Raw genomic sequence first — 15,050 nt, 5'->3', positions numbered from 1 at the left:
GTATGGCTCTCCACTACACATCTCCGTCTATCCTGTCCCTCGAAGAAACTTGGCCCTCGCTTTATTGGTCCGTTTTCCGTCATTGAGATGGTTGGTGTCGCTGCAGTCCGTCTCCAGTTACCCAACAAATATCGTATCCACCCTGTTTTTCACGTTTCCCTTGTGAAACCCTGGAGACCCTCGTCAGATCCTCCTCCTCCACCTCCTGTGCAGATTGCAGGAGAGAATGAATACGAGGTTCAGCACATTCTTGATTCCCGCATAAAGAACGGCCGGTTAGAATATTTCATACATTGGAAGGGTTATGGGGTGACGGATCGTTCCTGGGAACCCATTAGTAATATTCATGCGCCTGTTAAACTCCGTGCATTTCACCGTAACCACCCTGATCGCCCCAAACTTGAACGCCCCCGGAGGCGTCGTCTAGGGGGGGTTCTGTAAGGCACGTACCGCCCGGCGTACGGTACGTGCCATTCAAGGTCCGGGACTTACCTCCCGTGGCAGACCGCGTCTGCTCGTGACAGGCTCCCGGTCCCTGTCGCCGGCTCGGGCAGTCTGTTCTTCACTCCCCGCGTCCACGCGGGGAGCTGGGGAACACGCCGGCGACGCGGCTCTGGTCCCCACGGAGGGGGCGGCGCTCCAGCACGCCGCTCTAAGTTCCTCTCCTCCTGCTAACAGTATGCAGGGGGGAGGGGGAGGAGTGGAGAGAGAGGCTTCCCCTGGAGGGGCGGCACCTCTGGTGCCGTCTCACAGGAGAGAGAGGGTTGGGGGCGGAACCGAGGGTGGAGATCCAGACGTGACGTCAGACGCCACGTCTGGGATCTCAATAAAACCCTCAAGCTCCCTTATGTCGGCGCTCAGATATTCTGAGACGCTCTGTGCCCTACACAGCGTCTCCTGTACTGTGCTCCTTTACCCATTTGTCTCCTGATTTGATCTGTTACCTGACCCTTGCCTGTGACCCGTTTATGCTACCTTGCCGCCTGGACCTGACCCTTGCCTGTGACCTGTTTACGCTACTTTGCCGCCTGGACCTGACCCTTGCCTGTGACCTGTTTTCGCTACTTTGCTGCCTGGACCTGACCCTGGCCTGTTACCTGTCTATGCTATTTTGAGTACTGCCTCTACCTGAGTTTTCTACTGCGTCCTATCTCTACTACTCTGGACTATTCCGGTTACCTCCAGTAGTCCTGCATTCTGGGCTCCTTCTACCCTGCTTACACAGACACTTGCTGGTGTCTGACAGGCAGACACGCTATCCAGAGTGTTTCCAGCAGGACATGACGCACGGGATGAACCTGATCTGGAGGAACAAGTGCACACAGTCTTAGTCAATGTACCCGTCTCAGATGTCAGATTGGAAAGTATTCAAAAGGAAACGTTACTGGACAAGCAACTAGAAAAACTTTGCCGGGTCATGTGCAATGGTTGGCCGGAGAAGCGCAAAAAACTACCACCAGAATTACAGGAATTCTGGCCTGTGAGACATGAATTGTCAAATAACGAGGGCATTATCTTCATGGGTGAACGTATACTCATTCCTAGAAGTCAACGGAAAGTGGTTTTGGAACAAATTCACCAAGGACACTTAGGCATGGCTCTGTGCAAACGACGGGCACGGGAATTGGTTTATTGGCCTAACATAGACTCTGACCTTGAGAGGTTTGTGAAGATTTGTGAAACCTGCAACGAATTTCAACGACGAAACACAAAAGAACCCCTCATCCCCTGGAGTATCCCTTCTCGTGCTTGGCAACGACTGGCTACTGATATTTTTCATACTGAAGGAAATGACTACCTGATTATTGTTGACTATTACAGTAAATACTTTGAAATAGTACAACTGAAGGATCTGAAGTCCTCATCTGTAATTTCGGCTTTCAAATCAATACTAGCCAGGCATGGTGTATGTGAAGAACTTGTCTCTGACAATGGTCCACAATTCTCCAGCGCTGAATTTCAATCTTTTCTCCACGAATGGGGCATCAAGCACAGTCCCGTTAGTCCACATCTACCACAGGCTAACGGACTAGCTGAAAAATATGTAGGCATTGCCAAATCCATTCTAAGGAAAGCACAATCGTCCGGGCAGGATGTTCATTTGGGTCTTCTGAACTATCATGCAACACCTCTGGAGGGCTTATGTTCTCCTGCACAGTTACTTATGGGCAGAGCACTGAGAACTACAGTGCCCATTTCTCCAAAGAAACTTCAGCCACAGAACCTTGCACACGAGCATGTAGCTGCGCAACGAAACAAAATAATTTCCAAACAAAAGCAATATTGTAACCAATCAGCCAAATCTCTGACACCACTTGCCACAGGACAAGCTGTAAGACACAGAGTAGATGGAAAAACTTGGGAACCTGCACGTATAGTACGAGTATTGGAAACCCCAAGGTCATATGTAATCGAGAATCGGCTGGGTCAGGAACTCAGACGAAACAGATGTCATCTACGTCCTGACTTTTCAAGTTCTGCTACATGTACCTCAAATGATGCTGCAGCTTCCAGCACACCCGCCTTAACAGACAAGCTTGACTCGTATTCTGAGGACAACACTGAACCATATAAAACTACCGACTCCCTGGGTTTAGCATGTTCTACGGCTCCAGAAAGAGAGAATGCTCTGAACACTCCTATGGAATCAAGGGACACCTACTCTAGTTACGGTCGCAGATTGAAACCTAAAATATGGGAGGACTTTGTTACACATTAAATGAGTAAATGTTTGAGGGGGAAGATGTGATGTAATGTTATGTTGATTTGTGACACTGTTAATGTTGTTAATTTCCAAACTCTAAAGTTCTACCTTAAATACTAATATATGGTCTACCTTAAGTCCTGTTATGCAACTAGTTGAGGGGGCAGCAGAGAGAGAGGAAGAGAGAGCATGCCTGACCTGTCTGTCTTTATTGTACATACAACACACCAGGAGCCTTCCCCTGCGGGACGCGGCCAGGACTGCACATTGATTTCAGCGGGCGGTCCTGCTGACGTCGGGGGCAGTCCTGCTGACGGCAGCGGGAAACACCTCCATTTCAAAGAAAAAATGGGCGGGGAGCGGGGCATGTCAAGACCCTGCAACGCAGAGTATTTGGGTCTTGACCCGGAGAACCGGAGAAGCAGCGCTCACCCGGCAATCTCTGGGTCAAACCCAGAGAATTCCTAGGTATGAAAATTACACACACCACCAGCGTAACTACATGGCTCGCATTTGCGACTAGGCCCGTGCCTCTAGGGGGGCCGGTGCGACCCCTGCTACCCCATTCTTCCTGTCTCCCTGTTCCGCATCAGTCCAGGTCGGAAGGGCTCTTTCTAAGCTATTTTTTTTGAACTGGCAAAGGGAGACTGCGTGAGCAGCCAAAGGAAAAGCTGCAGGAGTGGTGAGAGGTAAGTGGGGGACGGGAGGTGAGAAGTTACGCCCCTGACATACACTGGCCCTCCTCACCTGTTGTCTCTGTTAGTCAATTTGTTATGTTACATGCTACTTGTTATGTCTTGTATACCCATTGTACAGCACTACGGAATTTGATGGCACTATATAAAACAATAAATAATAATAATCATTCACACATATACTATTATATATTATTATGAAGCCTTGGAAACCATGTTGATTTCAGATTTAATAATATACATTCAATCATTACAGACATGAGCAGATTCAGAGTGTTAACCCATCTTACCAGGCATGAGCAGATTTAAAGAAGGAGTAGTCCGCACAGGGCGCCAGAACATTTAAGGCCGGCTCTGGATACAATAGAGGTCTGGGTTGCAATAGCACAGGCCGCCATCAGTTTTACAGCTCCATAGGTTTACATTAATGATGTTTGATGAAGGCCCAACCTTGGTGAGGCTCTGTCTGTATTTTTTTTGCCCACAAAAATCAAGCAGTTTAGCAGGACAGTGTTCAAAAATCGTGACCATAAAATTGGGACTGCTGGGAGGTATAGGGATTTTAAACTTGTGACCACATTTTATTTCAGCCATTCAGGGACACACTATGAAGCGCATGAGATCACATACACACACAGATGTATATACCGTATTTGCTCGATTATAAGACCACCCTGATTATAAGACGACCCCCCAAATCTGAATATTAATTTAGGAAAAAAAGAAAAAGCCTGAATATAAGACGACCCTATAGGAAAAAAGTTTTACCAGTAAATGTTAATTCATCTAAACTATTTTTTTTTAATAAAAGCTATGATTGAGAAAAATACTTTGGTTTTATTTCCTTCTATTTTCCAACCTGCCCCCCCCAGTTATGCACCTCTGCCCCCCAGTTATGCACATCTGCCCCAGAAATGCCTTATACCCCCTATATGCCACTGTGCCCCATTATATGCCTTTTAACCCTATATGCCACTGTGCCCCATGATATGCCTTTTGACCCCCTATGTGCCACTCTGCCTCCAGAAATGCCTTATACCCCTATATGCCACTCTGGCATTTAGAGGGTTAAAAGGCATATTATGGGGAAGAGTGGCATATAGGGAGGTTTAAGGCATTCAGGAGGCAGAGTGGCGTATAGAGGGTTAAAAAGGCATTTCTGGAGGCAGAGTGGCATTAAGGGGGTTAAAAGGCATTTCACAGAGCACTCTGCCTCCAGAAATGCCTTATGCCCCCCATTTAACACTCCCCCGGCCCCCCCCCCAAACTTACCGGTGCTTCTGACTTCCCTGTCATGTAGCCGGGGCAGCGTGTAGATCCCAAGCACTTACGCTGCAGCCGGAAGGAGGCGTGGCTAGCAGCGGGGGTTGTCTGCGTCCATCCCGCAGACCTTCCCCCACTGTCAGAATCGCGTAGACATCTACATGCTGCCCCAGCTACACACCGGGGACTCAGAAGTACCGGTAAGTGGGGGGGGGGGAGGACAGCTGCGGGGGATCTGGATCTTAGTCGTCTCATAGTCAGACCTATTTGAGGTCTGATTATAAGACGACCCCGATTATAAGACGAGGGGTATTTTTCAGAGCATCTATATATGCATTAGACATGCATTTTTAACTACATAATATGTACGCATCTCTTTAAAGTAAAGATCATGGTTGAAATATGATTTCAAAATAACAGTTGAACTCGCAGTTAGTTTTCATTCTTTAATATTAGACCCCTGCTGCTGATATAGATTAATATTAGACCCTGCTGACAATATATATATAAATATTAGACCCGGCTGACATTTTATATTGAAAAAATGGATTCTACGCAAGCATTTCCTTGCAATCAGTCCCTCCGCTCCTGCACCAAAAAAAATAGTCTACCCAAAACTTTTCTAATTGCTTTCATTTGTGTAACCAACAAATAATATTTCAAAAACGAAACAGTAATATGCTATGTAATTTAGTACATTTATTTATATGTATAAATAAGTCAACAAAGGATAATATGCATAAAGAAGGGTTCACTTAAAACACTAACAATTTTCAACACCTATATTGTAAGGCATAAGATATCAATCTTGCACAAATCCACAATGTCATTGGTGCTGTTCCATATATGATGAATAAGAGGTGTTCTTGTAGTGTATTTGCTGTATTTCATTGTTTCCTGTACTTTAATGTCTGTCAGTTAACTGTTTTCTTTTTCTGTGTCCGCTTCACCATCTATAAAATAAAATACATACATGAATGTAAGGTATATGAAAACCCATGTTATTACTTTATAAGACGCTTTATTTACCACTCATGGCTACCACCATATATCCACCAAAAATGAATAAAATGAATTACACTGAAATCTTTTGATATGGTCATCAATAGAGTGAGTAGTATTAAGCTACATTAGCATTATTTAACTGGTGGCAGTGGTTACAGCTGGAGGAATGTTTGAATGAAGCATCTCTAAACAATGTGAGTACCAGTACAGGTATCTGGGAGGCAGTTAAGGCATACGCTAATGCTAAGATGTACTATATATAACATATGATTATTGAAAACTGGTGTTTGACTTTCTTTTTTTTAATTTTTGCAATACAGTGTGCATCTTTTATCCTTATATTTATTTAATTCTGTTTCCCACAGAATTAACAGACTGCACATATTAAGGCATGGACCTTTTCATCATATTACTGGAATCTGCTATAAAATCAACACGTTACTGTACTCGTTTGCATAAAGCTCTGTGCGCTCCATGGCACCATATGACTCATTTAACGAAAATACATATTCATGCATAATGAGGAAAATAAAAGACACCGCAGAACAAACAGAGCATGGAAAGCTTGCTTTCTCCAAATCTCTTCATGTTCATGCTATAAATCTGCAAGGATGTATTGCTATTACTTATTGCACATCCAAAATTATCATGTTTTCTGTATCTGTAGCCTCAGCCAGCTACACTGACATTGATATAAAGAATGACTATATTCCAGTGTAAGTATAGTCACCTGCATTAGTTGTGTAATTTGTACTGTCTTCAGCCTGGGTGCCATCCTCATCTTGGCTGTGGGATGTTGCCTTGGTGAATAAGCCTGTGACAAAAACACATTTGAAACATTTCAAAACAGAAAAAAAATTAACATGATAGGGAAATACTAATGTGTTGTTATTTTTAGCAGGGTTGGACAAATCAAGGAACCAAGAAACCATGGCTACTATTTTAATGTGACATGTTTGTATTTAATCTAGGGACGCAAACTTAAAGCTAGCACGTAAATTTGAAACACGGAGAACTTTGGGTTATAGCAAGGGATACTTGGGATATGTTTTATGCATGACTATCAAAAATAGGTGAAATACAATGTGTGTACTTGTATTCCATATTGTATTCCATACATCCCTGCCATGGAAATATATCAAAAAAATTATTACACCCATAAGTGAACATCACAAAATGCATGTAATAATTATAAATATCATGTGTCCATTGTGTTCTAGCTCCAATAGATCATCTTTACCATCAGCAGTCCTGTCCACGTCAATATCCCCAAATATGAATTTAATTTTTTCCATGGCATGGTTCATGTTTGAGGCACCGTGGACTGCATTTTGGAGAACACTTTTGGCAAATACGCTTCTCAGAGACTCAGGAGAAGACATCTGTGCCTCAGCTGGGTCTGTGGGTCCCATCAGTGATCTCCACTCTTGTACTGCATTTTCCTTGCTAAGGACCATCATTAAACAAGGACCTCTGGAAAAAAACCCAAAAAACTATTTAATCTGTAATGAGTAGCACAACAAAGAAATTAATTACAAATATACAGTAAATACTGAGTGTTTAAAATACTTTAAACAAATATAATATCATCTGGGGTGCCTATTTAATGGAACTAAGTATTAATAATTAATACTAGTAGGTGTGTACATATTTTGCAAGTTTCCTTAGCATCATACAGCATGTTGTGGTAAGGGGCACTGTTATAATTTGATCATACATTTTTTAGTATTTAGTGGTTTAAAAACTTGCTCATCTTAAAATATATCAATAATATTTATCCAAGGGAAGCTGACACATGCGCTTTAAAATTAGTGAGTAGATTAATTTGTAACCAACTTGCACATGTAGTTAACAAGCTGATCATAAAATGGTTTCCCCTTGTGCTCTTTGTAGAACTCTTCAGCCATCTCCTTGCTGAGGTTAGTCTCCTTGAACTGAGAAATCGTAAATCCAGCATCCTGGATTCTCTCCAATATTTCATCTGTAGAAATAAAAGAAATGTATACGTAGACATATATATGGCAAATATGGAACCAGTGATCCACTTGTACATGACATTTATTCTGATACCTTACTTAAAAGAGGATGAATACAAATAGTTTTTTTTCCTCTTCTGTTCTGTCAAAATATTGACACTGCAATCTTCTGTAGTGGGCTTCCTGAATAGAATGTTATTCAAAAGATAATTGTCTGTGTTTGCTGGATCTCAGTACCCCATGGTCTCGTCATTCTGAACTTGTTGCTGGTTAATCAGTGGCATATTAAACCAGAGATTCTCTCAGCTTCTCTTACTGGAGAGTTGTTTTGTAGTCATGAGCTGTCTTTTTACTTTGTCTGTTTAAGTTTTTCCTGCAGATATTATATTTTGTTTTTGGACCCTGTGTGTGCTTTGTTCTTAACAATTTGGTAGTATTATTTTTTACTCAACTTTTTTGCAGAGAGTGTTCAGTGATCTATAGCTCCCCACCCAAAACTTGATGAAGAGTGAAAAAAACCCAGCTCCGGTTTATTGAACAGAACACTCGTATTTATACACACAGAATTAGGTGAAATACAATATCCTCCACTACTCCTGTCCCGCCAGGGTTAACATTTCAGCTTGTTCCCTGGTGCTCTTCTCCCGGGCACCCTGCTATGAAATGTGCCGGTGTACAGAAAACAGGGTGCCCTGGGTCCCCCTATTGGGGCAACCCCAAACCCTGTATATCCCAGGATGTCTTTCACAATAACCTCCCTCATCCCCAAATAGCATACCGATGGGGGAATGACAACCGCTTGACGTTTTAGCACAGCGCAGCAGATTCAGGACCCGTCTAAGAGTTCTCAGGACCCGCCCAAGAGGGGAATTGTCCTGTCCTCCAGCCAGGGGCAAAGTTCCTATGTACCGTTCTGCAGCGTTTCTTAGCTTGTCCCAGTCAGGTGCATGGAGCCCTCATAGTGGGTTAGTTTATAGAAGTCTGGATTGGAGAGACCAGACTGGGTTTCTGGGTCACCCTGTGCCCCCATAAACATAAAAAAGTAATGGGAAGTTGAGAAAGAAGCTTCCTCATGAATCTGCCACAGATCCCTCCCTAACTCAAGTCTCAGGGAGTTACAGAGACAGCTACTATGCATTTTTGACTCTGTCTACACTCCTTTCTACACATGACCTTGACCTTGATTACTCCTCTGTTGTAGACATTCTGTGCCTTCTCCTGCTGCAGGAACTCAATCCTGTTTCCTAGCCTTGACCGTACATAGCACCAAACAGGAGGATTGAGGTAACAAGGCCTAGGCCAGCAGTTTTCCTGTAAAACCAGGGCATATATTACTCTGTTGGATGATCAATCCAATACATATTGTGGAGTTAGCTTGGTGAGGGTTAGCTAGTGTGGAATTAGATAGTGTTTGGTAAAAAAAAAAATACCGTATTTGCTCGATTATAAGACGACCCCCCAAAATCTGAATATTAACTTAGAAAAAAAAGAAAAAGCCTGAATATAAGACGACCCTAAAGGAAAAAAGTTTTACCAGTAAATGTTAATTCATGTAAACTATTTTTTTAAATAAAAGCTATGATTGAGAAAAATATTTTTTTTGTTTTTATTTCTTTGTATTTTCCCACCTGTCCCCCAGTTACACACATCTGCCCCCAGGCTTGCCACACCAATATGGCACTGTGGCCCATGATATGTCTTTTAACCCTCTATATGCCACTGTGCCCCATGGTATGCCTTTTGACCCCCTATGTGCCATTCTGCCTCCAGAAATGCCTTATACCCCTATATCCCATTCTGGCATTTAGGGGGTTAAATGCATATTATGGGGCAGAGTGGCATATAGGGAGGTATAAGGCATTCCAGGAGGCAGAGTGGCATTAAGGGAGTTAAAAGGCATTGTATAGAGCACTCTGCCTCCAGAAATGCCTTTTACCCCTATATGCCACTCTGGCATTTAGGGGGTTAAAAGGCATATTATGGGGCAGAGTGGCATATAGGGACGTATAAGGCATTTCAGGAGGCAGAGTGCTCTATTAAATGCCCCCTTAACGCCACTCTGCCTCCTGAAATGGCTTATACCTCCCTATATGCCACTCTGCCCCATAATATGCCTTTTAACCCCCTAAGTGCCAGAGTGGCATATAGGGGTATAAGGCATTACAGAAATGCCCTATGCCCCCATTTAACACACACACACACACACACTTACCGGTGCTTCCAATTTCCTGCTGTATTGCCGGGGCAGCGGGTTGACGTCTCCTTCCGCTGCAGCCGGAAGGAGGTGGAGTTGGCAGCGGGGGTTTGTCTGCGTCCGTCGCGCATACCTTCCCCGGCTGTCAGAGATCAGAGTTCCCCGCACCGGTGCCGCACTCTGATCTCTGACAGTCGGGGAAGGTATGCGCGACGGACGCAGACAAGCCCCGCTGCTAGCCACACCTCCTTCCGGCTGCAGCGGACGTTGTCTACGCGGATCGCATAGACGTCAACCCGCTGCCCCGGCAATACATCAGGAAGCACCGGTAAGTGTGTGTGGGGGGGTGTTAAATGGGGGGGGGAGACAGGAGGATCCAGGTCCCCTGCAGCAGTGCGGAGGATCTGGATCTTAGTCTCATAATCAGACCTCTATTTGAGGTCTGATTAGAAGACGACCCCGATTAGAAGACGAGGGGTATTTTTCAGAGCATTTGCTCTGAAAAAAACCTCGTCTTATAATCGAGCAAATACGGTAAGTAAAAAACTGAAAGTTTTAGACAAGCTCTTTTTATTTTTTTGTACCCTTAGTGACCAAGGCTGTTCTAACATTTTTGTGGTGCTCATATCTAGCTGTAATTTTGTTCTCTCTTTCTTATTTACTGTACCCACACAAGTTATATATTGTTTGTTTGTTTTTTTGCAGGGGGGTGACAAGAAGGGTTTCTTTACATACCTTTATTTTCATCATATCATCTAATTTACTATAACAAAAATGTTTATCTTTTTAATCATCTACATCTATTATTTGAGTTATCTGAGTTTAGAAATGGCCAATGTTTTATGGTTTATTGTGCAAGTTATAGGGCAATAAGTACAAGTAGCTTTTTGCTATTTCAAAACCATTTTTCCAAACACTTTTCATGCACTAATTTTACCACTCGCCTTTGTCAAAATTTGTGGCAGTAATTTTTTTGCGTTTGGTTTTCAAAAAATTATACTTCAGGTATAAATTTACAGCTCCTGTCAGGTAGAAACAAAATCCTAATATGTGTTCAACAACATCTGAGTACAGTGATGCCATCCATGTATAGGTTTGTCGAGTTGTTTGGGGGCTAAAAGGCCACATCTAGACAGCCTGCACCCATGTCTTATTTGGGAGATCTTTAAAGCCAGCCATTCAATTTAAAGCAGGCGTCCAGCTCATTATTACATATGACACACATCAACGATCACCTCCTAAGCTTCAATGGTGTTACTGAAGTGCCTCAATGAGACATTCAGTGACACCAAAAACCCACCCCAAGATGCACTGTGACCGCTCCAGAGAGCGGTCACAAGCACCACTGGGAGAGATTTGGTCTCTCCCAAGATGTCAGCTTCCTTTAAAAAAGTAAACAAGTTTCCAAGAATTCAGCGAAGCCCAGGTTTCTAACCACAATGTGCTTAGTAAAATATAAAAAGAAAATGGGGGAAAAATAGTTTAAAAAAGTGAATTAAAATGTGGTAACATTTAAAAATAATTATCCACCGATGTCACCATCAGGGGAACCATCCAGTCCCAACAAAAATATAAAAAAAATAATGGTTTGATGGGTTAAATTGAATTGGCCAGGTCAAAGGATGTCTCAAATAGGGCATATATGCATACTGACCAGATGTCAAAATGGGGAAAAAACTGCACTTCCCAAATGTGGCCTTTAAGCCCCCAACCAGCCAGACAAACCCTTTGCATGGGTGGTATCACTGTACTTGGGAGATGTTGCGGAACACATTTGGAGTGTTGTTTGACAGTTACATATACCAAGGGCTGTAAATTCATACCTAAGTTACAATGTGTGTAAAAAAAAAAATTACCACAAACATTTGAAATACCTTGGGGTGTCTAGTTTTCATAGTATATTGTTTGATGAGGTAAATTGCATTGGCCAGCTTCAACAATATCCCAAATAGCACATGGGGGCAGAATGACCAGATTTGGAAAAAATGGTTTTGAAATAGCAAATGGTACTTGTACTTATTGCCCTATAATCTGCAAAAAAACATAAAAACATTGGGTATTTATAAACTTAGGACAAATAGTACAATCAACTTAGCATGTTTTTTCATAAGCTTTTGTAGACAAGTAAAAACAAATTCAAATAAAAGTGAGAAAAAGTGGGGGGGTTTCCATATTCACCATATTTTATGATTTTTCTTTATAGGAAATTAGATGATATGATCAAAAAACGGTATCTGAAGAAAACCCTTCTTCTTATGAAAAAAACAATATATAATTTATGTTGGTACAGTAAATGGGAGAGAAGAAAGTTACAGCTAAACACGAGCACCGCAAAAGTGTTAAAACCAAGGCAATGTAACCAATGGCTTTTTTAGTATTTTATCTCATTTATATACATGTAAACTGTGAATATTATTTTAAGTCCTATTTTTTTTTAATTTTCTTCATACAAAATCGTATACATATATGAATATAGTGGTTTATAGAAAGCCCTACCTGTCCACAAATTCTAGCAGCAACAGAGGCAGGGCGACACATTAGACACAGTGCCTTGGTGCCAGACTGAATTCCCACAATATGCAAAACAAAGAACTGAGTAAGGAAGGAGATTGAGGAGCAGCAGTAATAGGGCGCTATAAAAAAATAATAAAATAACTGGTCTCTTAGAGTAAACAAGGAGATTGAGAAGAAGTGCTAGAACCTCACTCACTTTGAATTTTGAGTGCTGGCTAACCTAATTTGGGCAGATTGACCTGCTCCACCAGGTGTTCGGAAAGCAACTGCTTGGGTACTAAGGAGAGGCGTGGCCAGATAACAGCTTTCTGGTCCCGATAGTTTCAATCTCCATGTAACCTATCACACAGGAAGACTTCATTTTGTTCCTGGAAGTAATGCTTTATTTGTTTAAGGTAGATATGTAGAGGATGATCCAGCCAAAAGTGACTGTGCTCTACTTTAAATTACCTGTCACATGCCTTAATGGGTTCAGGATCACCACCACCTGTCCCATTAATGCCCATTCCCCTCTGTCCAATGGGCTGGACACCCAAATGTTCTGCTCTGTGGACATATGTGTAGAGTGTAGAGCTCACTGCTGCTCTAGGATCTGCTCCATCGTGTCCTGGGTGGAGTTCCAGCAGGTTACTTGACGTAGACAGTGGTGGGGTAGACTTGCCTTCTTCTGCTCCTCCTTCAGCTGCTGGCTTGCCTTATGCTGCGGTGAAAGTGCCTCCACTGCCGTCCTCATCTCTAACTGCTTTCACCATGTTTGCTGCCTTGTCAATCACCACCACTCCCATTTCTACTGCTGTGCCTGCCTGTGTTCCAATCCACTGCACTAGCACTTATTTCCTAAGAGCTTCAAAAATGTGAGCTGATGTGTACTGCTTATCCATAACCTTGGCACAGAGTAGAAAAGAACTATAACTCTGCTGCCCTTCTGCTCCTGTTCCATCCCTCCTGTCACACATTGTGCCTACACCAGCTACAGTGGTACTGTTCTCCAAATATATGGGCAGCCACCAGTGTGCCATCATTAAAAAAAGGCATGCTGCAACTAGTGGCGTTCCATATGTCGGAGGTGAAGTGGATGGTTTGTCCAGCTGCCTTGGACAACTCGCCGTACACCAATGAGACAGTAATGGGAGGGTATTACATTCCTGCTTAATGTGGTGTCACAGGGGAGGTGGTAGCGGGGAGCGAGGGCCTAAAGGACCCCCCTCAATCATGGAGAAGGAGGCACCTCTGACTGTGATAAGCTGAGCAAGCAGTTTTTGTCCCTATATTTGTGATTAAATATGTGTGAATCTGTGTACATTCACAGGGGGTTATAAAGTTGACCATTTAAGATTGATATATGAAAGCCAAGAAATTGAAAGATACTTTTTGCACACTCTGGTCTTGTTTGTTACTTTATTTGACTGCTGCTTCGACATGCCCCTTGAACGGAAAGTGTTTTAGGGTAGGCTGGTGGAGTGGATGTCTCACCACATCCTTTGCTCTAGCTGCTGCTGGAGCAAAGCTGCACTCTGGTGTGTACATAGGTGTTGCTTCATGCTAGAATTGCTGAGATGTCCTAACACCTTACCCCAGCACACAACCTTATGACACAACTTACACCTTGCAGTGCACCCATCTCCCAAGGTGTTTTTTCTATGATAGAATTGGTGTAGGTTGTGACATAGCTATCCTTCTTCCGAGTGGAAGGAACTACACATCTAACAGAGAAATTACTGGGAGAAGTCTCACTTGACTTTTTCCAAGTCAGGCTCATAATCTAAATCCAGGCTTTTGAACCAGTACAAGGTGACAGGAACAAGGGGCTGCAGGGGTTACGCCACTAGCCTGTCTCATAAATTAGTATAGTAGATGAGTGAAGCCAGTGCTCAGTGGAAGCCCTGGGCTGGAGTATTATATCTGCAGCTCCCAGGAATATATGGAGTAGAGCAAGAGTCCCAACTTTTTCCCATAATGCTCCACCACAGGGACCCTCAACCAAACAATAAAAATATATTATAATACACTTTTACTTCTCACTAGGATTGCCACACTCTAGGCCAAGAATTATGCAATATTGTTGGTGCTACATACTTGCCATTCAATACAAATGCTGGGATTCTATCACTTATATATATATATAATCTTTTATTTATCTAGTGCCAACAATTGAGGCAGTGCTTCTTACAATACATATATTCAAGATGACAGACTAAGACATTAGGTGGAGAGGGCCCTGCTCACAAGCTTACAATCTTGAGGGAATGGAGTGAGGACAAACATAAGGAACAGAGAAAGAAAAGCAGTAGTGTGGGGGTTGTGACAGGGAAGTTCTAGCAACTAAGATGGTATGCTTCTCTGAAGAAGTGGATTTTGAGATTTTTCTTGAATGTTGGAAGGGATGGTGAAAGCTGAAGATTAGGTGGAAGTAGGTTCCAGAGGTATGGAGGAGCACGACTAAAGTCTTGTAGACAGGAAAAGGATGAGGTGAAAGTGAGGAGGATAGCCTTAGCCCATGGGAAGAATGTAAAGATCGAGTAGGGGACTATTCGTTTATGAGGGCAGAAATGTGTGGCGGTGCAGTGTTATTGAGGGCCTTATATGTTAGGATAAGGATTTTAAATGTAATTCTTAATTTAAAACTTAAGGTAATAGGGAACCAGTGGAGGATTTCACAGAGTGGGGAAGCAGAAGAGAAGCGGCATGCAAAGAAGATA

At 42.9% G+C, this 15,050-nt stretch overlaps 1 protein-coding gene across 1 annotated transcript in view; it reads right to left on the bottom strand.

The window, feature by feature from the left end:
- Window positions 1-6,371: 6,371 nt before the first annotated feature.
- The window catches only part of LOC149287539 (thioredoxin domain-containing protein 6-like), a 32,261-nt gene continuing 23,582 nt past the window's right edge, over window positions 6,372-15,050 (bottom strand). Inside the window, exons 14-16 of the mRNA XM_089492751.1 lie at window positions 7,504-7,648; window positions 6,908-7,140; window positions 6,372-6,481 (exon numbers count right to left, since the gene is read on the bottom strand). Of these exons, the coding sequence (XP_089348877.1) occupies window positions 6,372-6,481; window positions 6,908-7,140; window positions 7,504-7,648 (488 nt within the window). The remainder of the gene's footprint in view (window positions 6,482-6,907; window positions 7,141-7,503; window positions 7,649-15,050) is intronic.

This window comes from Sceloporus occidentalis, unplaced genomic scaffold (genome assembly GCF_023333645.1).
Source record: "Sceloporus occidentalis isolate IW3139 unplaced genomic scaffold, rSceOcc1.0.p SCAF_59, whole genome shotgun sequence".
Taxonomy (NCBI): domain Eukaryota; kingdom Metazoa; phylum Chordata; class Lepidosauria; order Squamata; family Phrynosomatidae; genus Sceloporus; species Sceloporus occidentalis.
Note: the sequence above shows the minus strand (reverse complement) of the source record. Positions and strands in the feature narration are given on the sequence as shown.